The sequence below is a fragment of the Carassius carassius genome, chromosome 38 (genome assembly GCF_963082965.1).
Source record: "Carassius carassius chromosome 38, fCarCar2.1, whole genome shotgun sequence".
Classification (NCBI taxonomy): domain Eukaryota; kingdom Metazoa; phylum Chordata; class Actinopteri; order Cypriniformes; family Cyprinidae; genus Carassius; species Carassius carassius.
In genome coordinates, this window is record NC_081792.1 from 11,753,910 (window position 1) to 11,777,397 (window position 23,488).

General features: G+C 36.6%; 2 protein-coding genes across 2 annotated transcripts in view; one reads left to right on the plus strand and one right to left on the minus strand.

The window, feature by feature from the left end:
• Positions 1 to 1,063: 1,063 nt before the first annotated feature.
• On the minus strand, positions 1,064 to 7,069 carry chrna4b (cholinergic receptor, nicotinic, alpha 4b). The gene is made up of 6 exons (XM_059529163.1): positions 6,906 to 7,069; positions 6,475 to 6,626; positions 6,247 to 6,291; positions 5,982 to 6,091; positions 2,323 to 3,706; positions 1,064 to 1,370 (listed from the first exon to the last, which is right to left on the minus strand). Exons 1-6 carry the CDS (start codon positions 6,961 to 6,963, stop codon positions 1,245 to 1,247), a joined length of 1,875 nt encoding a protein of 624 aa, XP_059385146.1. The 5' UTR covers positions 6,964 to 7,069; the 3' UTR covers positions 1,064 to 1,244.
• A 14,822-nt stretch (positions 7,070 to 21,891) lies between these two features.
• ptgfr (prostaglandin F receptor (FP)) overlaps positions 21,892 to 23,488 on the plus strand; it is a 5,421-nt gene continuing 3,824 nt past the window's right edge. Inside the window, exon 1 of the mRNA XM_059528719.1 lies at positions 21,892 to 21,947. The gene's annotated coding sequence lies outside the window, so the exon portion shown is untranslated. The remainder of the gene's footprint in view (positions 21,948 to 23,488) is intronic.

Genomic DNA, 23,488 nt, shown 5'->3' on the forward strand with positions numbered 1-23,488 from the left:
CAACACTTACCACCATTATGGTGACATCAAATCAAACTATTACTTTGAAACAGACATCAACATCTAAACCTCTGCTTAAATCTTAATTAGAATGTTAGGGGATGATGTTCTTATAATGTTATTAATAAACATTTTTAGAATGTTTTTAGAAAACGTTATCCTATCCTTTGAGATAACATTCTGGGAACAAAAATACAACTACCCGCTAAAAACATTGTTAGAACAATGGTAATGTTCTTAGAACATTTTTAGAAAAAAAATCTAGCTGGGTTGAGAGAAATAAACAGTAGATGTTCATGTTAGCAACTTCTTGAGCATACACTGTTAATACACATATGTGACCCTGGACCACAAAAGCAGTCTTAAGTGTCAATTTTTCGAAATTGAGATTTTCTTTGATATATTTACAGTAGGAAATTTACAAAATATCTTAATGGAATATGATCTTTACTTAATATCCTAATGATTTTATGCATAAAAGAAAAATGGATCATTTTGACCCATACAATGTTTTTTTTTGGCTATTGCTAAAAATATACCCTAGCGCTTTAAGACTGGTTTTGTGGTCCAGGGTCACATACAGTATAGTTAATAAAGCGAAACCATGCATGTTTTAATGGTAGTGAATAAAAGGAATTGATCCACCTGCATGCCTCTACTCAATAACGGTGCCATGATCAGATGTGATCTCAAGGAGATGACGTTACTTCCAAGGAGGCATGTCCAGGCCTGTTGTACATGCCCCAGTCCCTTGACTCCACCCCATGTCAAAACAATGCCAGAAAGTGAGACGCACAGAAACATGAAGCTCAAAGAGAAAAAACAGAATTGCAAGCTCAAACTTGACTGAAACGCATAATAAAAGCAGCATTGCAAATAAATTAGTAGCTATGACTATGGAAAATATGTTGCAAAATCATTGCATTTGCTCTGTTTCATTTATATTTTGAAAATCAAAAATATTCATATTTTTATATTTTTTTCTTACAATACTTTATTTTCTTTTTCAATATATATTTTTTTTTTTGGAAAAATATTTTTATTCTCAATCCTTTCGTTGCAAAACTTTATTTTATTTTGCAATACTTCAATTATTTTGCGAGTATATGTGGCATTGAATTGACTCCATAAACATCACTTAATTTTCATGACAGCAAAAGTTTAATGAGGTCACTGAAGTCAGATGTGATTGACAAGGCCATTCCCCACCCACTTAAAACCATTCAGATACTTTACATGAGGATCTAGATCATTCCAGCCAGCCACGGTGGGAGGAACAGTCCGACGGTCCCCAGAATGCACACCAGCACAAACATCCAGAGGAATATTCTATCAATCACCATGGCAACATATTTCCAGTCTTCCCTCACCTGGTGGGGCAAAAGGAGATTCATTCGTTTCAGATATCATGATATATTTTTCACTCACATCTTTTTCTCTCAGAAATGATTTTTTTGGGGGATGACTACTTTCCTGTGAGACCACTGTGTTTTCAGTTTTTTTTTGTTTTTTAGTGTAGCAAGAGCAGCGATAAATAAATAAATATATATATATATATATATATATATATATATAATATCAACATCAAAGGCCATAATTCTTGAAATAATATATTGGTTGTTTTAATTAACTGTTCACAAAGATGAGTTACCAGTTTTAGTCATTAGCTATGTTTCCATCACCCTGTTTTTATCTGCATTTTGAAGAATTGCAAGAATTGCATGAGTGATGGATAACAAATCTCTTAATTTACTCAGCATTTAAAATGTTGTTTTGGTCTTTCTGAAATGCCTGAGCAAAGTCTTTCAAAGTATTTCTGTAATCTCCTCCCAGAACTGTCTTACACGACTGCGTTCCCAAAGAGCAGCATCCACCTATGAAAGCAACGACCGCCTTTATTATTTAGAGAGCGAGTCATTTATTATATATTAAAAATGATTATATTCCGTGGCTTCTCCTACTTTTCTTAGTGATTTTTTGTGTGTTTTTGTTTTTTGTGTGTTTTTGTTTTATTTATAAAAAAAATTAAAAATGAGCGAATTAGCAATTAAAAGAAAATTCCAAATTGGGCTTTCCATAGGCTACTCATTACTTAAAAATGCGCATTAAAACAGGGTGATGGAAACAGTGTTAATTTTAACACATTATTTTTTCTATAATTTAATGCACAACATTAACATTAACATGTTATATCAGCAGGGCTTGTGTGAACATTTATGTTCCACCAAAGAAAGAAAATCACATGGGTTTGGAATGATGTAACAGTGATTATATGATGACAAAATTTGAAGGCAAAGCACTCTTTTAATTGGTAAAACTTACCGAAAAGTCTGAATCTTCTGCTCTCAGATGGTCAGCTATGTATTGAACTCCTTCCAGGGCCTTGAGCAGGGACTGCGAGAGATTGCTCCCTGGCTGCTCTGCATTCAGATTAGTAGTGCCGTCACTGTTAGAGCTGGAGATCTGAGCGCTGGGCATGTTATGTCTGGAACACCTCCCTGCTTCATCGTGATCAAGCTTCTGTAAACTTGTCCCTTCAGATGTAAGATAGTGTTGACAACTCCCTGCTCCCAGAACACTCTCTTTAGCTTCCATGAAGACGCTCTCAACACTCCGGCCTTGGATATCACAGTCTGTACACCCGGCTACCTCCTGTGGGATAGTGTGTAGCTGAGTACCAAGCATAGTATCAGGAAACGAAGATGTGCTTGAGGCAAAGATGCTGTTTGTGTATGCACACGTAAAAGCGAGGACCGGCGGTGTCTGTGAAGTTTCCTCTTGCAGGATGGAATACTGGCTGCTGGGAGAACTGCAGAAAAACATGGGTTTGGGGGAAGAGTCCTGTTGAATTTGATCCAGCCGGGCAACCATGTCCCTGTCCAAATGAGGGAGCGGGCTTTCCGGAGAAATATCCAGAATGTTGTTCCGTAGAAACATGGACTGTGATGCCATTGGCTTGTGCATCATCTCAATCAGTTTCCCACAGTTCCTCTTACCTGAGGCGGGAGGACGTTTCATGAACAAGTAACGGGGCACCAGGTGAAGGAAAAACTGACGCACCCAGTGTGGCATGCTGTGCGTGCGGGACGAACGGTGGTGTACGTTGAGCACAAAAACGGTGATGATGATAGACAGGGTGACAAAGATCATGGTGAAGAGGAGGTATTCGCCTATAAGTGGGATGACTAGTGAGGTTGAGGGGATGATCTCCGTGATAAGCAGGAGGAAGACAGTCAGAGAGAGGAGGACAGAGATGCACAGCGTGATTTTCTCTGCACACTCTGAGGGAAGGTAGAAGACCAGCACGGTCAGGCAGGATATAAGCAGGCAGGGGATGATTAGATTGATGGTGTAGAACAGAGGAAGACGTCTGATGATGAAGGAGTAGGTGATATCTGGGTAGATTTCCGTACAGCACTCATACTTCTTGATGTTGTAAGTGCCAACAGCGTTTATGATGACCCACTCTCCGCTTTCCCAGTAGTCCATCTGGTCTACATCACTGGCCATGCTGACCAGGTCGATCTTGGCCCGATCGTACGTCCATGAGCCAAATTTCATCTTGCAGTTTTGCTGGTCGAAGGGAAAGAAGGTGACATCTATGCTGCAGGAGCTTTTATAAATGGCAGGAGGTTTCCATTTGATCCAGCCATTGTAAAACACCTGGGCTTTAGTCAAGTGAGTCACCGCAAAGTCTCCGTCCGCACTGCAGATCAAACACAAAACTGTCAGACAGAACCTGCGATGAAATATCTGTGGAGCAATGTGAAAGACAGCTTTAGTGGTGTCAGTGCATCACAGTGAGCCAAACCATCAATAAACTGTGACGTCTTTGACTGTGTTTAACCTCTCAACTCTCAGAACTTTATTCCTAATAGAGCGAATATCTTGGATCATGTTCATAATGGTTCTATATGCTTCTGTATTCACTTCAAAGGGAAATGTGCAATCAGAGCTTATGTAAAGATCAATTCAAACAAAAATTCTATCATTGTTTATATCAAGCTTAAAAATGACTTCTTAACTATTGTGTTCTGACCCGGAAAGGATTTGCTTTGTCTAGAAAATGCTAGTTATTGCATTAACATTGTTACACTTGTGATGTTTCCAGTCAAAAATTTCCAGCCTACAAAAAAATTGCTAATTGATTTTTTGTTATTGTATATTATTATCAAATAATGTATTGAGTCTTTTTTTTATCAACTTTTTTTCTTTCAATTGGCACAGGTTTTGTATATTTAATTTTGGAAATGATTCATTGTAGGCCTCAGTGATCTAAGCTTATACACCTCCGTTTTTGAATGAATATTGCCAAAATTGACTGATTTATCTATCTATCTATCTATCTATCTATCTATCTATCTATCTATCTATCTATCTATCTATCTATCTATCTATCTATCTATCTATCTATCTATCTATCTATCTATCTATCTATCTATCTATCTATCTATCTATCTATCTATCTATCTATCAATCAAGCAATCCATTCCAAGGTTTGGTGATTATATAATGCTATTTGAAATTTACTATAGCAGTTTTTAAAAAGCTGATCAAAAGGACTTTTAAAAATATATATTCGTCCCCTGGACCACAAAACCAGTTTTAGGTCGCTAGGGTATAATTTTAGCAATAGCCAAAAAAACATTCAAAGTCAAAATTGTTGATTTTCCTTTCATGCCAAAAATCATTAGGATATTAAGTAAAGATCATGTTCCATGAAGATATTTTTTTATTTCCTACCATAAGTATATAATTTAATATAAAATGTAATTTATGATTAGTAATATGCATTGCAAAAAAATAATTTGGAGAACTTTAAAGGGGATTTTCTCAGTATTTAGATTTTTTTTGCTCCCTCAGGTTCCAGATTTTCAAATAGGCCAAATATTGTCCGATCCTAATAAACCATACATCAATTGAAATATGAGAAGTAATTTGAGTTTCATGTGACAAACAACAATAAAAGTAACGGATGTTCGTTGACTCATTTTCGAGAACACCTCGTCACTGATTCAATCTGCTAAAGGCTGGAATACACTACATGACTTTTGCCCTAATTTACAGTTTGGATAAGTCGACACTAGCTGCCGAAAATCAGAGCCAGTCTGCAGATTTGAGTTGACAGATTCCATAGAAAAACGAGTATTGTATGATGGTCACAGACTCAGATTTTTTTTACTTTAGATTTTGATTGCATCCAGTGATATTTTCAGCCTATTTTAAAACACACCTTGTTTTCCTTTGTCAAGTATCTTCTAGCAACAAGGCAACAAGGCCAGTTTTCCACTATGACTGATTTAAAAAGTCATGTAGTGTATTCCAGTCTTGACTCCTGATTTCACGAGTCTTTTTGAAAGATTCTGTAAAAGAACCGGCTCAGAATCGTACCGCATGGAGCCTGAGAAGAATGAAAAGCGTGTTTTTTTTGTTTGTTTGTTTTGGCTAGTTTTTTTGGCACTATTTAAAATAAAAAGGTAAATAAAACATCCTTACCTTACATTATCCTTTGTTAGCAACCAATTATACTCCATTTCTGATCAGTAATTGTAAGACGTTCTTTAAAACCTAGTACTTCTTTTAGTGCAAAAGTCATACACAAGGCACCTTTAACTGAACCGTCTGTAATTTCGCTCACTTGAACCTGGTTTCTTATGAGGGCAGCACTGATCAGTACTCATATCAGCCTTCATAATGAAGGACAGCCTAATTCCCATGTCTTCTAGTTATCACTACATGAACAGAAGACATACAGAATTAAGATTAAAGGGGGATTAAAGATTAGAAATATAATGCACCAATTTCCTCTGTAAGATCCACAGCATCACCCTGAGGAAAAGAGTTAACAGGTACCCAGAGCGCAGTCTGGATAGTGTGAACACATTATAATGCTGGAACAGCAGGAGGTTCACAGTGTTTGAGGATATAGATTTGTAGAAATGGATTTGGCCGAATTCCGGATTGTTAAAAGCTTCACACACTTGTTATAGAGCACAATATCCGGTCTCCAGATGATCTCGGAGGGGATCCTGATGGAGGTGACATTCTCATACTCCTCTGGGTTCCAGCGCAGCTTGTAATCGTTCCACTCCTGCAGGGAAACATGTGCGCTCATCACCGTTCACAACCAGCAGGTATGACAGGGGTGGAGAGTGAAGCAACAAGAGCCCAGTTCCAATTAAAAATCTCATTAATGCCCAATTACGGGCTTTCGTTTTATTGTTATTTTTTTTTATGAAAACCCACCTGCTTCACCCAGACATTTGTGGTCATCATCTGATTTTTCTCATCCTGGTTTATTATGGTGCAAAGTAGGATGTCCATGCAATAGAGAGTAGTAAGAGATAGGTTAAATATACAGTGAGTATATGTCTGCACATTTTGAAATAAAAATACAACATCGTTCACTGTCCATAAACTTTTTTGGTTGATAAAATGAAGATGTTGCTGTGATAGAAAGCAACTGAGACTCACCACATCAATAAGCTGAGCAATGGACAGGCCAAAGTGGACCAGAACCACATCCGAGATGTTTGCTACCGGACGAGAGAGCTTGTTGTAGTTGCTGAACAAAGATTGCAGGAGTCTTTCTTCCGCATGGGCACGAGCTGGACCGGTGGAAAACACTGGTCAGAGGAGTAAAAACCAAGTTTCATCAGCGCTGCTTAAATCTACACCATACAAATGGGATAAAAGCTGTTTCCATTACAAACAATATTTTTTACATTCAAAACATAACATTGTTATTATTATTATTATTGTATTATAATAAAAAATTATAATTAATATTGATACTAATACCGTATACCAACATTAAATAATCATCAGTACATAAACAGGAAATCAAGGGTATTTTGTAACTGCAGCGAGTTACTTGTAAAGTTAAACCGAAGGACAGACTTTACCATACTCCAGCTGCAGAAAGACAGGCAGAAGAAAGAAGACCCTCCACGCTTCTCTCATCTCGTCCTACTGATGTCGGATGATGTCCCAAACCAAAAATGATTTCCAGTTAATAAATAAGCTAATAAACAAACAATCTAAATTGTATTAAAAAAAACCTCTTTTTAAAAAATCGGTGAAAAAGACCGGTAGATCATTTCTCTGCAAATTGAAAAAAAAAAAGACCCAAAAAGTGCATAAAATCAGCCACAACTAGTCATTCAGTGTCCAAAGCTCTTGTAAAAGTGAGGAGTCCATCAGAATGCCTCTCTAGCTGTCATTAGACTCTTTTCCCTCCCCCTTTCTCTCTTCCTTCCCTCTCTCTCTTTCTCTCTCTCTCTGTGTTTTGCTGTTTCACTCTCAGTATCTCTCCTCTCTGGCCCCTCCACCTTCCAGTCTCTGCCTATTACACTGAGTAGATGTTGTGCGCTGGAGGCTGCGCTTTATACATGAGAATGTGTCACAGAGAGAGAGAGAGGGCAGGAAGATACTGATTGAGGACAAAATCCTTAAAATAACGTGGCTATTTGAAAGTTCTTGATATGTTTATATGAGCATTAACTGTTTTTAATTGCATTTTTATTTTATGTTTGGCCTTTAAAGAAGAGTAAGATAGCAAATCCAGGACCAAAAGAGCAAGCAGATGTGTGTGTGTGTGTGTGTGTGTGTGTGTGTGTGTGTGTGTGTGTGTGTGTGTGTGTGTGTGTGTGTGTGTGTGTGTGAGAGAGAGAGAGAGAGAGAGAGAGAAAGAGAGAGACAGAGAGGGGATGAAAAAGTCAAAGGAAAGGAGACGTAAACAGACTGAAATATGTCTGGAAGTGATCTAACAGTGCAGATGAGCAACGGCAGCCAAACTCAGAATGCTTTCTGCTTATTAATTACAAGAGATGCTCCGTCTCAGCATTTGTCCCTGATAGCATGAGCCTGTGCTGTTAGACTGTGTGCTTAACATTTATTTATCTGTTAATAAGATTCAAAGTTCATTCCAAATCTAAATGTCTCATATTTGATAAAAATTAAGTTCATTATATTCTTATATGTATATTTCGTCCCATATATACTATATTATTTCTAATTATTTAATATTAATAGATAAATATACAATTACATGGTTAACCGGCCCTTTAAGAAAACACAAGGCTGCTATGCATGCCAAACATTTATCATTAATACTGTACCATAAGACATGTATGTGTTATAGAGAACTAACCACCAAAAGCTGCTAGTATCAGGTGAAGATTAGCATTTTAAAAGAGAGTAAATAAAATATTTATCCATGCTGTTTCCCATCAAGCACACACCTGCAATCCAACAAGATCCTCTCCAAGAAACTGATTAACCATCTGTCTGGAGAGGCAATAAATCAGCCACGGATGACCCACAATTTCCTTATGAATAATACAGATATGAAGTGGACATGCAGGGAGAGCTTGCGATACATCTTCACCATGCATAAAACACCTAGGAGTTGTGAAATGCTAAATATGAAATGGTTTATCCCTCACAGCTGACAGCTGACTGATCACTTTACCTAACAGCAAGACTGTGTAACCTATTTGTTTACCTACAAACACTAAATGTTGGACAGAAACCAGCTGCAAAGAGCTATTTTCTGGCTGTGAAAGTCCCGGTCATCAACATTCATAATTTGTTTCATCAGGTGCCATTTGCAAATGCCCACGGAGAACGTTGTCCTCCACGCGAATGAATTCAACCTTGAATCGTAATATCCAGACTTTCATTAAGGTGCTGAGAGAAAAGACCTGACAGAGATAGTCTCTCTCTCTTATTCACACACACACACACACACACACAGACACAGACACACACATACGCTTAAACTCAGATGTTCAGGATCAATATTATCCTATTGAATCTGAAATTTCCACACCCTGAATGCCTATCTAACGTAACTGCTTGTAATATCATGTCAGCTTTGATCAATAGGCGGATATACATAAAGAGAGAGCAATTAAATGGGGCTTTAATAGACAGAAATATGAGTTTAATATACTGAATTGGATCACATAAAGCTAAATTCATGCCCAGGCATACAGCAACACTCATAAAGCAAGGGCACTCCCTGAATGTCATGTTCACCTTGAACTTACTGAGCTACAACTAATTGTTGATCAATACCATGCTACAGTAGATCTGGTAGCCAGTCATAACACCTGTATGGAAGTAAAATAATGACTTATGTCTTTGAAACAAAAAAGCATGCTGAATAGCACTATCTGAAAAAATAATGCATTGAATTAACAGTTCTTGCATTTTAATGCCTTGTATTTCCAGGGCTTGCATTGTTAGGTCCTGAAATGTAGTATAGTTGTTCGTTTAAGCTGTGAATATTTCAATTAAAAATATTTTCGTAATAAAAAAATCAATAATTCATATTCACGTTCCAGAATTCACTTCCAAAATATTAAATCGGTTAAAAAATACGATGTATAATATTCAACAGGCAAATTTCGGTCCATTTTATTTCACTTTCCAAATTCGCTTCCACAAATTCAGTGGTTAAAATTCGGCAGATAATTCGCCCTTTCACATCCGGGAGCTGCAGGAATAGCAGTAGAGCACAGAGGCATGATCTCTATCTACTGTCAGTCGCTCACCAGCAGGTGGTGCAAGAGGCTGTTAAATAAGGCCAAAGCAACAGGTGGATTAAGTAATACAGTTACAAAAACTGATCTGCAGAAATTAAGCATGCGCTAAGTAGAAGTTTTGATTATCGGGGCATTTGGAAAAGCTGATTGTGCGTATGTTTATTTCAACCTCTTTTCTGTTACCAAGTAAGCAGCATTCGAAGGAGATTATTATGTTGTTTTACCCAACGCTGAATTACAGAACTAACATTACATCTAAGGAAGACATATATTGCTTTCGGTTGTTTAGTTTGCCTAACTTTGTGTCATGGCTTGTGAGTCGCTGTGCTGTAGGCTAATACTGGGGATCCCCTCACGTCACATTCCAGGATTCCCCAATGACGAGTAATGCTTCTCAGTCAAATAATACTGTGATATAAGACCTCAGATCTCAGAATACATTTTATTGATGATTATGCAAACTATATAGACAGTTAAGCAGATGTAAAATATGAACGAACGCTCAAGGTTTCACGCGGTTTCCCTCAGAAATCTGTTAAAGAAAAGAAAACACGTGGCTCAGCGCACTAACAGTGACAGCGATTTAAAGACAAACTCACATCTTACTGATGATGCAAACTATATACAGACAGATGTGGATATGAACGCAAGTTACGGAACAAGAAAAAGTGCATGTTATATATATAAAATAATTTAATTTATTTAAAAAATAATTAATGAATGAATAAGGGGCAATTCACATATCGCGCCTAATAACGCGTGGAAAAGGCTATGTGCGCCGCTTTCTCCTTTTTTCCAAAGTGCTCGGGCAGAAGCGCTCCTGAGGCTAAGCAACAATGACGCTCTCTCTCCATGAAGACGCGGAAATTTCAGCAAAGGATAAATGGATTTGCAGCACAAAAAAATCGCTTTCAGTAGCTCTGCTACTAAATTTATTTCAAAATGGCAATCCATTCAAAGGAGATTATAATGGTGTTTTACCCAACACTGAATTACAGAACTAACATTACATCTAAGGAAGACACATATTGCTTTCGGTTGTTTAGTTTGCCTAACTTTGTGTCATGGCTTGTGAGTCGCTGTGCTTTAATACTGGGGATCCCCTCACGTCACACTCCAGGATTCCCCAATGACGAGTAACGCTTCTCAGTCAATTAATACTGTGATATAAGACCTCAGATCTCAGAATAGATTTTATTGAGGATTATGCAAACTATATACAGGCAAGCAAATGGGATCAAAAAGAATCCAATGCGCTGCATTTTCTTTATAATTGATTTCCATTACCACTGGTCTATAAAGTCGACAGTCACACAAAGATATCAAGACCATGATTAGTTTTAACAATATGCAACCAATTTATATTAACATAAAAAAATGAGTTAAAAACAATCTAGGTATATTCTGAAAATGTAAACTGAAGAAATTATTGACGTGCTACCGCACCCAAGGGACCGTCTGACAACTCCACTGACTGGGTTAAAAGGTCCGATGTGTTTTAATTAAAATTCTAAATAACACAGTCAAATTCTTAATCTTGTATTTCTCATAGTGATTTTCTACAGGTGAGATTTTGCCAATACCTCCCTTCATATATTTACAGTATACAATTATTTACATATTAAAGATCCCTGGAAAGGGTTTTCATGTTCCAACAGTTGTAGTACATTGCTAGATACAAGACTGACTTACTAGGGATGGGCGTTTTCCACAAATATCACATTCGACTATTTGAACTCACAAAAAAAAGAATATTCGTTTTTTTAAATTAAGTTTAATGAGTCAGACATTTTTCAGCAACATTTCGTCATTTTGAACAAGCTTACACACAATAAGCTTGAACATTACACATCGTGTTTTGTAGCTGAAAATCTTTAACAATGCGTGCAAACAAATAAAAGTACAGATTAAAAGCAAAAAAATAATAATAAGTGAACAAAGAAAAAACGTAAAGCAGCCTGCAGCAATTAGGCTATTGTACACTTAACTTTTAAACTGTCAGCAAATCTTTTTTTCTTTTTTTCTATTCTTTCAAATGTTCTTGTTAAGAAATACGGGCATGTAAACATGATTGGGGGAAAGTCGGCTCCTTAGTCTGTTAACAATAAGGACGGCCGCGGAGAAAACGCGCTCTGACGCACAGACGTTGTCGGGACTCACAAATAACGGTGTGCTAAGCGAATCAGTTTTTGTGAAACGCTTCGTGTTTTCGTTTACCACTGAATGGGATCCTCATTTGGTGGAATACATGGAATACATGGCTCCAGCAAGAACTGTACCCACTCGTCTCGGCTGGACTCTCTGTAATCATCGCTGAAGTACTGGCTCAGCCTTTTCCAGCCTTTTCCTACGAGTTGTTATTGCATCCTCTTCATCGTTGGTGACGGCGGCTGCATCCGCACCACTTGCATCAAGGAAAATGTTCTGATAATGTTCAAATAAAGTTTTTTTTCTTACTTCTCTCATGTTTTCATCGAGAAACCTGAGATGTTTGTGCCGAGGGTCTACGGCAGACGCGAGAAGAGGAGTTTCCACTGTATTCTCCAAGTTAGCGGTGTTTATTCGTTGCATGAGAGATGCTGCAACAATGTTCTTGAATTCGGTCACTTTCTGTGATTCTCCACGGCATATTTGAAGTACTGTAGAAGACCGCAGTTCTTAGGGGGCGTTCACTTATCGCGTCTTTTGCATGCTCAAGTTCGTTATTTCCAATGTAGGCGCGCGGTATGCGCGCTCATAATGGAAGCGACGCGGTCGCGATGCGCACGCGGTGCGACGCGGTCCCGTTTTTTCCAGGCGCGTCCGAACAGCATCGAGTTAAAAACATCTCAACTTTCAGAATGCCGCAAGCGCACCGCAGGTCATGTGACAAGAACTAAACATTCAGCTTCATCCTTTCCCGTAACAACGTTGAAAGCTCAGCCAAGATGAAGGAACTGCTGAACATAGCTGCTTACTTGGTAACAGCAAAGAGGTTGAAATAAACATACGCACAATCAGCTTTTCCACATGCCCCGATAATCAAAACTTCTACTTAGCGCTTGCTTAATTTCTGCAGATCAGTTTTTGTAACTGTATTACTTAATCCACCTGTTGCTTTGGCCTTATTTAACAGCCGCTTGCACCACCTGTTGGTGAGCGACTGACAGTAGATAGAGATCATGCCTCTGTGCTCTACTGCTATTCCTGCAGCTCCCGGATGTGAAAGGGCGAATTATCTGCCGAATTTTAACCACTGAATTTGTGGAAGCGAATTTGGAAAGTGAAATAAAACGGACCGAAATTTGCCTGTTGAATATTATACAATATTTTAACCGATTTAATATTTTGGAAGTGAATTCTGGTACGTGAATATGAATTATTGATTTTTTAATTATGAAAAGGTGTGTGAAATATTTTTAATTGAAATATTCACATCTTAAATTAACAACTATATAAAATTTCAGGACCTAACAATGCAAGCCCTGGAAATTCAAGGCATTAAAATGCAAGAACTGTTAATTCAATGCATTATTTTTCAGTTAGTGCTATTCAGCATGCTTTTTTGTTTCAAAGACATAAGTCATTATTTTGCTTCCATACACCTGTTCACATATCAGCCTTCCATAATTCATTGTGGTTATTTCTGCATCATGGACACAGAATTACATACAAGCAGCATATCTGAGCCCATATATGACCTCTGACCTATGCAGCGGTCCACACTCTCTGACTGTATGCATAAACGTACTGTAGGTAATGACATAACACTCGTTTTTTTGTCCTGGTTATTAAAGGAATCATTCAAATTCTGTCATCATCTTCTCATCTTCATGTTGTTCCAAACCTGTATGACTTTCTGTAATCTGTGGAAAATAAAAGAGGAAAATTATATATATATATATATATATATATATATATATTTTTTTTTTTTTTTTTTTTTTTTTTTTTTTAATTAGGTTTATGGGGTTTACTATTGTTTTAAACACTTTCATTATACTGTATGTACATAGAAGAAATAGAGTAATACAGGTTTGAAATGACATGAGGTCAAATTACGGCATAATTGCCATTTTTGTGTGAATTATTCCTCATCATTTAAAAAATGCAATTAATACATACAATGAATATTCTTTGATGAGCATGCATTTAATTATCCAGAATTATTTTTTTATATTTTCTGTGCATACAGTACAAAAATATATGGGTGAGACATTTTATGTTATAATGAAACAAAAAATAACAAGAAAACAAAACCGGAATTAATATTAAAGAGAAAATCCCTTAAATAACTAAAGACTCCCCATAGATGAAAAAACTGAATAAATAATTTACTATCAATAAATAAACTCATGATGTTTATTAAAAAAAAACTTTTATTAGCCATATTTATCTTTTTAAATAATAATTAAAATAAAATAAATAAATAAAAAACTCACATGGGAAATGTCAACACAACAGTTTTTTATTTGATGTTTACAAAAAGCATTTTTAGTAATTATATTTAAACTAAAAAAGGGTGAAATAATGGTTTTCCAGCATGTGAAATGCAAAGAATAGATTTCTAAGCATTTGGCACATTTTAACGAGATTTTTCTTTTTGAAATTTTGTGGTGGTTAGTTTCTTTTTCTAGATTTTTTCCCCTTTCATCCTACTACCTCTCTGCTTAATCCTATGACATCTAATCTCCTTAAAACAATTTCTTCTTCAGTTTTAATTGATTGCACATCATTAACACATCCCTTCACACTGGTGTTTTTCCCTCAACATTTAAACATGCTCCGATAACTCCACTATAGAAACCCACTCTTAACCCAGCTCATCTAGAGGACTACAGACATTATCCCTTCTTCCTTTCACTGCAAAAACACTTGAAGAAATTGAGTATAATCAAGTCTCTGAATTTCTCACACAGAAAAACACTCCTGGACAGCAGCCAGCATGGCTTCAGAAGTGAACATTCAACCGAGACTGCCTTACTCTAGGTTGTTGAACCCCTAAGACTGGCAAGAGCGGCTTTCAAATCTTCAATACTTATCTTGCTGGATCTGTCTGCTGCTTTTGATGCCGTTATCCACAAGATCCTCCTGTCAGCGCTATTGGCAAAGGGCATCTCAGGAACCGCACTCCAGTGGTTTAATTCTTACCCCTTAGATAGGCCCTTCAAGGTATCTCGGAAGGGTGAGGTGTCCAAACTGCAACATCTATGAATGAATGAATGAATGAATTAGGCATTTATATAATGCTTAATTGTGTATTGCTGTACACCGAAAGCACTTTACAATCCTGATGGGCTCTCTCCTCAACCATGACCAGTGTGCAGCATCCAACTGGATGATGCGACGGCAGCCACAGTACAACAGCACCAGCGCGCTCACTACACACCAGCGAGATGGATAGGTGGAGAGGAGAGAGAGAGACATAGCCAATTCAGTGGATGGGGATTATTCAGAGCCAGTGGTGGGGATTTTGCCGAGACACATTAGGACCCACACAGACTATAGGGTGAGCACCCCCTGCTAGTCTCACTAACACTTCTTCCAGCAATAACCTAGTTTTCCCAGGAGGTCTCCCATCCAGGTACTGACCAGGCTCAACCCTGCTTAGCTTCAGTGGGCAACCAGCCTTGGGCTACAGGGTGATATGGTTTCGACAAAGCTACAGGGGTGCCTCAGGGCTCAGTTCTTGGACCACTTCTCTTCTCTGTCTACATGGCATCACTAGGCTCTGTCATTCAGAAACATGGCTTTTCATATCACTGCTATGCAGACACCAACTCTCATTTCATCCTAATGATCTAACAGTAGCTGCTCACTTCTCAGCTTGTCTAACAGTTATTTCTTGCTGGATGAAGGATCATCACCTTCAGCTTAATCTTGCCAAGATAGAAATACTTGTTGTTTCAGCAAACCCATCACTTCATCACAATTTCACCATCCAGCTACAGTAGGTACATCAACCAAAGTTGTTATTGGAGTTGTAATTGATGATCTGAATTTCACTGATGAGCTGAATTTCTCAGACTACATTTCTAAAACTGCAAGGTCCTGCAGATTTTGTTTATTCAACTTCAGGAAAATCAGGTCCTTTCTTTCAGAACATGATACACAGCTCTTGTTCTGTCCAGACTGGACTATCTCAGTGCACTCTTGGCAGGCTTCCATCACGTTAAATAAAACCTCTACAACTAATCCAGAATGTGGCTACAAGATTAGCCTTCAATGAGCCAAAAAGAGTGCATGTCAAACCTCCGTTCGTCAATTTTAACTGACTACCAATAGCTCCTCACATAAAATTCAAGGCATTGATGATTGCATACAAAACAACCAGCTCTGCACCTCTTTAACTAAATCCACTACTTCAGACTTTTGTGCCCTCCAGAAGCTTGCGTTCGATTTGTTTTCTTTTTATTAAAACTCTGACTCTATAAAAAGATCGCTTTCTCTATTCTTTTTCTATTGTATCTACTTGTTTTCTTTTTATTTATTAATTAATTAAAAAAGATACTTGCTACATGTGCTGCATTAGGCTAACTGAGACTTATCACAGCACTTACATATTATTGCTTTTTTTTGGTTTTGATTGCTTCTATTGTCCTCATTTGCAAGTCAATTTGGATATAAGTGTCTGCTTAATAACTAAATGTAAATGTATACTCCTTGATTGTCATTTGTCATTGACCACACAGGACAAATTCCACTTGTAGTGGTTTAAAGGAATAATACACTTAACTAAGACTCAAAATATTTGCATGTGAAAGGTTATTTCTACTACATAAATTCTTCTTAGTCAATACTGATGTCATGTTAAAACAGTCACTGTGTTCTCACTAAGATGCAAATGAGTTTTTACACTCTTGAAACACAATCTCTCCCCTTTACTTTTCATTTTTTCCTCTTGCCTTGTGGAAATTAACACCAAACAAATTGATTTTTAAAGACAGCTCTCCCTATGGTTCAACCTCACATACAAAGACAGTGAAGCAGATATCAGTAAATCTATATGATAAAAGAGCTGCCAATCAAACACTGCTACAAGGATTTTGTTAAATAATACAAGAGCTTCTTTATAGAAATTGGCTGCCCTTTTGGATGCAATCTGAAACATTCAGTATATTAATGAATAATTTTATTTGGTTGCCTTTTATTCTAATAGATGGTTGATACAATACGTGTGAAACTTTAATGAATTTCATTAGAGTTCATTATTCAGGACTTACTGTTTGACTTGATGTTAATTCACGTAGCTGCTGAATGCATGGAAAGGGGTCTTTCTTAGATTTCATTTAATATAAGAGCATAATGTATTAAAGTCAGTTTCACCAGATTGTATTATATGCATCAGCATCACAAATGCCTTTTTATCTTTCTCCTACATGTGATGAAAGTGTGGCCATCTGCTGCAATACTGATGAGGTTGTTAGTTAAGGTTCCAGTGGGGCTTTTATGAAATTACATCCGTGATAATTGTAGGAATACATGATTTAAGACCTTTAGCTTGAATCTTTTAGCTGCACACCCAAGTACCAAATGAGGAGTGTCTTTCTGAAATTGCTGCTGCTTTTTAGGCTATGCATTGTGGGATTTGGATGTTTTCCAGCCCTTGACAAACAGCATGGTCTGTTCTGACTGTGTAGACAAACCAATTACGAGTTTAGGATTCTAATTCAAATGGTCACTTTTGATAAACTGCGATATGTAATTGTTTTTGGTCTCTAGAGAGATTGGACTTTTTCATGTTGCCACTACCAAATTGGATTGTCACAGTGAGTAGGTCGATGTCACTGCACACGTACCTATCAGGACAAGACAAACAGTTCTGGATCAAACAGCACAGGTCAGAACCAACAGACATGGACTTAACACTGAAAACACTGGAGATTTCATCAAACTCCCACTCCTGCTATCATATCACATCATGAAGTGTCTCAACTCATGACATTGTTGAGCCGCTGTGTTGGAAACAACATCTTAAGAGTCTCTGAAAAACATAATGTGGCTGTAAAATTGAAAATGTATTCTTTGTAATGTATTATAATTTTGAAATCAACTTTGGAACATAAAGGTTGAAAAAAAAAAAATTATATATTTTTTTGCTCTATCTCTCAGAAATGTGTGTCATTGAGCTTCACTGTTTACAATATATATTTAGCATAATATTTAATATATTTGGCCAAGAATCTATTTATTTTTTGCTGTATGGGGTTGTCTGGCTTCCTAAATCAACTGTAATGCATGGTCAGACAAACAACCATATATCAAACACACTAACTTTATTCTGCCTCCTGAATTATTTTAGGATTCCATGAATGGGTTCACCACAATGAATTGTTTTGTATACATATTATTATTATTATTCCTGCTTTAAGTATGCTAGAGTGCCAGACAGCAGGGATCTGTCAAACTCAGCTGGGTTTATTAACATTATCCCTGGTCTACACACATGAATCCCCTGCTGAATTTGCCAGTAGGCCTATAATGTATTTCAGCCCTATGCTACTTGTGAAAAAACATTGAAATAAAGATCCCAAAGGCAAGGAAAGCATAAATCCTTCAAAGTCCACTAATTATCAATTATATTTAATTATATTAAAAATGACGTATAAAATTGAACATATATTTTGGCCCTTTTAAACACAAGAAAGCATTTGGTTTTCCGGATAACCTCTAGCAAATCTGCAGGGTCAGTGACTCCAATATCCCACCAGACAATAGTCAGCAAATACCAGAGCTCTCATGTAACTGATTCCAATAGAGGTGCAATGACCCAGCAAGGACGTTAAATGACAGAGAAAGAGACACACAGAGGAAGACGGAGAGAGAGTGAAAAAATGCAGCTTGTGAGGACAGATAGAAAGAAGCATAGAGTGAAAGATGCTGATTTGTAAGAAGTTTGTTTTGAGAAGGGCATCATCTGAGCAGTGTGTTTTCCACAGGTGTTAATAAAGGCAGGAACTCTGTGTCTTTGCTCTTATGGTTTTGACAGTGGTGACAGATGTCTCAGAGAGGTGCTTCTTTCCTTGCCCTAATAAGAAACAGAAATATATATGGATAAGACCTGGCCACCCACAGATCAAAAGTATGACATATTTTGAACAAAAGCAATATCAGCTCAAAAACACACCTGCACTTCCTACACCGATGCTACTTCTGAAAGTTCATTGTTATGAGTTCTTATAGCTTTGATATGATATTGTTTTCCACTAGATCTAATTAAATTACAAAATGTAATTTTGCTTCGTTTGTAGTATGAGTTCTCACACTGCTGTGTCATTTAATAAAAGCTCAAAATGCCCTGCATAAGACCCTTTTCTTTTCCTTCTGAATTTGAAGGTAGCAGCTGGAATATTACACTGAACATTGGTGGTTGCGATTTATTATTCTTTTAGAAAACACTTTTTTTCCCTTTTTTTTTTGTTATACACCACATCTGTTCACATCTTACAAAAATCCTCTTCAAGTTTCATCCTGAAAGTACAATTGTGGAAAAAAAAACACATAATGTCCTGCCCAAAATGAAACTCTTTATGTCTGCTCAGCTCAGCCCTTAAAGGGATAGTTACCCAAAAAATGAAAATTATGTCATCATTTACTCATCCTCAAGTTGTTCCAAACCTGTATGAGTATTTTCTTCTGCTGAACACAGGATCATTTGAAGAATGTTGCTAACCAAACAGTTTCTGGTCCCCATTGACTTCTGTTATTTTTTCATGCTATGGAAGTCAATAGGTACCAACAACTGTTTGGTGGATTGGTAATGCTCTGCATATTATATACTGCAGAAATAGCATATAAGAGTGCTATTCCAAAAGTTTTGTGAAATTATATGGTGACCGTTACATAGACAGACTTTGCCCTCTAGTGGCTCTTGACTCTCTTACAGGAATGAAAGTGGTTGCTTGCAAACTAATGTGACTTATAAATAACAAATTTAGTTGCTTGTTATTTTGCATTTAATTTTATCCAAAGTGTATAGTGTAATTCAGATCAATGAGCTTTAGGCCACCAGCCATGGACAGTGGTAGTCATTTCTCATCAATTTCTTCCACTGTGACTTTATAACTGGAGTAAGATGATTTTGTTCACATTTAGACATCAGTAGTCTTGTAATATTGCAATGCGGTCCTTTTACTTTTCAAGAAGCTCATTATGTATTTAAGCCCCAGTGAACCTGATCATAATGCAGTGCAATTTACAGAAAGACTCTTTAGAGATATTATTAGCTGAAAAAGATTCCATGACTGCTGTTATATTCATGCTTTCAGACAGCACTCGGCGCAGCATTATGCAAAAGTTAATCTGAGATCTGCAGAGAACCTGTGAAATCATAGACCACTGAGCAGAGAGCAGGAAAGAGTCAAGCTGACTGATGGGTTTTGGCAGAAATGCATCACGGTTTCAGCAAAAATGTGAATCAGCACAACCGTTTTCAGCATTGATAATAATAAGAAATGTTTCTTGTGCAGCAAATTAGAGCAGCATATTAGAGTGATTTCTGAAGGATCATGTGACACTGAAGACTGGAGTAATGATGCTGAAATATATTCAGATTCAAAACAGTTATTTTAAAATACAATATTACAATTTTACTGATTTTTTTACAAATAAATGCAGCTTCAGTAAGCGTAAGACTTTCCAAAATATAATCAAGAATCTTAGCTATACCAAACGTCTGGCTGGTAGCATGGTTTAATGGATGTATTTTAGATTTGCATTTTTCATGTGTTAAATTTAAATGTTTTGTACTGATCTCCTTCTTCTAGAGTCCTAGTCTGGAGAAACGAACAGCCAAACCACACTCCATTTTCCCTTTTTTATGTGATACAAAGAGTAATGCAGCTCATCTCAGTGTGTATTTTTGCTCTTTCAGAGATTCTTTCTGACCTGCCCTGAGAAAGATGTCCTCGCTACTTTACACTCTAAAGAGACACACTCTTCAATCTCATTTTCAGAGCCTGAAGACTTGCGGGTCATGATTCATTTTAGTATTACAAACCTTGTTCTGTGCTAAGGCACAAGTGTACTCTATTTCTTTTCTCTTATTGCTCTGTATTATGTCACAAATCTATGCTAGACATCTGTATTTCAGAGCCAGAGGTTTCTCATTCATTTATCTATTTTTGTCCTTTTCTTTTCCACTTCTTTATTCTGTTTTTGGCCACACTGTTTCACCAAAAGCAATCATGTTAATTTTGTAAAATGGCTCTATTTTCACAAAGTGAGAGGCCTTGTGAGATTTATTTTCATGTTTTTTTTTTTTTAAGATTTTAAGAAATTTGACATTTCTGTTTTATGTATCTCCAGGGGTCTGTGTATTTTTTTGAAAACTTTGAATTTGACAAAGAGCGAAACCTTATGTTGTTTGTCTCTCTACCTTTAAATGACATCAAGAGTTTTCTTTGAAACTTTAAAGCTTTACATGAAACCTCCTCATGTGTTTCAGTTTTATAAACTACTGCAGTCTGAGCACTTCAAAGAACAGTAGTGGTTGAGTTTAGTCTGGTCACATAAAAAGCCCACTAATTGCCAAATAACATTCAGGCTGTACTTCATGCAAATCCCTTGTATGATGTAAACTTTATATCCTGCTGTGCACTTGTTACAAAAAACATCTAAAACATAATCCATCTAGCTTATGTTTTACTTTTATTTTAAAATGATGAGGTGATTTTGCTTTCCAACTATACCTGCAAGTGAATGTGTGCACATTGTAAGTTATTTTACAAAATAGTGCGTTTCGATGTCTTCCTCAAATATATAGTTTCAAAAATTCTCTCCTTGTGTTTTGATAAAAACAGTATAGGTTGAAATAAACCATAGCATGACCTTTTCCATTTGTATAAAAAAAGAAAGACACTGTCACAATGACATTGACTTGCTTTCCACATAAAATATTACAATTGCATAAACCTTTATGCAATTTATGCAGTTTATTAACATTTAAACATTATTTTATGATAGGGTTAATACAAATCATACAAAATAAATGAATAAATATTAATGAAAACGCTCGTTTCATAGGAAATATCCCGTGCGTAATGGCACAATTTGGCACGCGCAGCAGGTGTTCAGCTCTTAATGGCCCTGGTGGAAAATAACATGTTGTAAAATCTGTTATAGTGATGGAGTCCATAATCAGACCACATGATTTATTATATTACAGTAGTAAATCAAAACACGTAGGACTGCTATATTGGAGACATTCTGAACAAACCACGTCTCGCTCTCAGCAGACTGATGCGCGATGGGCAATTCGCATTTACTGTGGTGAATTCAGAGCGCGCGCATCACAGTCTGCTCTATCACTCTGTACAGCTCCGTCAGTGTCCGTGCATTTCCCCAACAGCCGTTATTTACGCCACGCCGGGTGAGCGAATGAACCTGGACCGCTGAGACTCCCTCGGTTCGTAGATAACGGTGAGTAAAACTTAAATATTTTTTTGGAAAGAAGAGATTCGCCAACATGAAGCATTATTTATGTAATGAGTGGATACGATTTAATAAGTTGGGAGTTCAAATTATGGAAATCATTTTCAATAGAAATCTGAACTCACGACCTGTTTATAATATAGGATATGAAGATTTTAATTGTTTAGCAAGACTGAAACACAGATTACTTAACTTTTCGGAAAGCTGTGGAGTAACACTTGGTTTTCTATAATTTGATTAGCTATATATTGGAAGAGCAAATTGTTTTTATTTCTTAACATATTGTATATATGACAACAACTTAAATATTGTATAGAAATTAAATATAAATTCATCCAGATTATCTATCTATCTATCTATATAAAGATGTAGCCTACTAAAAAGTCCCAAATAAGTGGTTTAAAAATTACTCAAAAGTTCCTAAAAACGTATTTCATTTAATATAACTTTAAAACGTGATACATTTTAAATCAATTACAAATACAATGTATTTAAGCGGCAATGTATATATTATTTCCGCAATAACTACACACTATAAAAGTATACTTAAGTGCACTTCTTTTTCAAAAAGGTATCTATCTGTCTGTCTGTCTATCATCTATCTATCTGTCTGTCTGTCTGTCTATCTATCTATCTATCTATCTATCTATCTGTCTATCTGTCTATCTTCTATGTATCTATCTATCTATCTATCTATCTATCTGTCTGTCTGTCTGTCTGTCTGTCTGTCTGTCTGTCTATCATCTATCTATATCTCTGTCTGTCTGTCTGTCTGTCTGTCATCTATCTATCTGTCTGTCTGTCTGTCTGTCTGTCTGTCTGTCTATCATCTATCTATATCTCTGTCTGTCTGTCTGTCTGTCTGTCTGTCATCTATCTATCTGTCTGTCTGTCTGTCTGTCTGTCTGTCTGTCTGTCTGTCTATCATCTATCTGTCTGTCTGTCTATCATCTATCTGTCTGTCTGTCTATCTATCTGTCTGTCTGTCTGTCTGTCTATCTATCTATCTATCTATCTATCTATCTATCTATCTATCTATCTATCTATCTATCTATCTATCTATCTATCTATCTATCTATCTATCTATCTATCTATCTATCTGTCTTTCTGTCTGTCTGTCTGTCTGTCTGTCTGTCTGTCTGTCTATCTATCTATCTATCTATCTATCTATCTATCTATCTATCTATCTATCTATCTATCTATCTGTCTGTCTGTCTGTCTGTCTGTCTGTCTGTCTATCATCTATCTATCTATCTATCTATCTATCTATCTATCTATCTATCTATCTATCTATCTATCTATCTATCTATCTATCTATCTATCTGTCTGTCTTTCTGTCTATCATCTATCTGTCTTTCTGTCTGTCTATCATCTATCTGTATGTCTGTCTGTCTGTCTGTCATCTATCTGTCTGTCTATCTATCTATCTATCTATCTATCTATCTATCTATCTATCTATCTATCTATCTATCTATCTGTCTGTCTGTCTGTCTGTCTGTCTGTCTGTCTGTCTGTCTGTCTGTCTATCT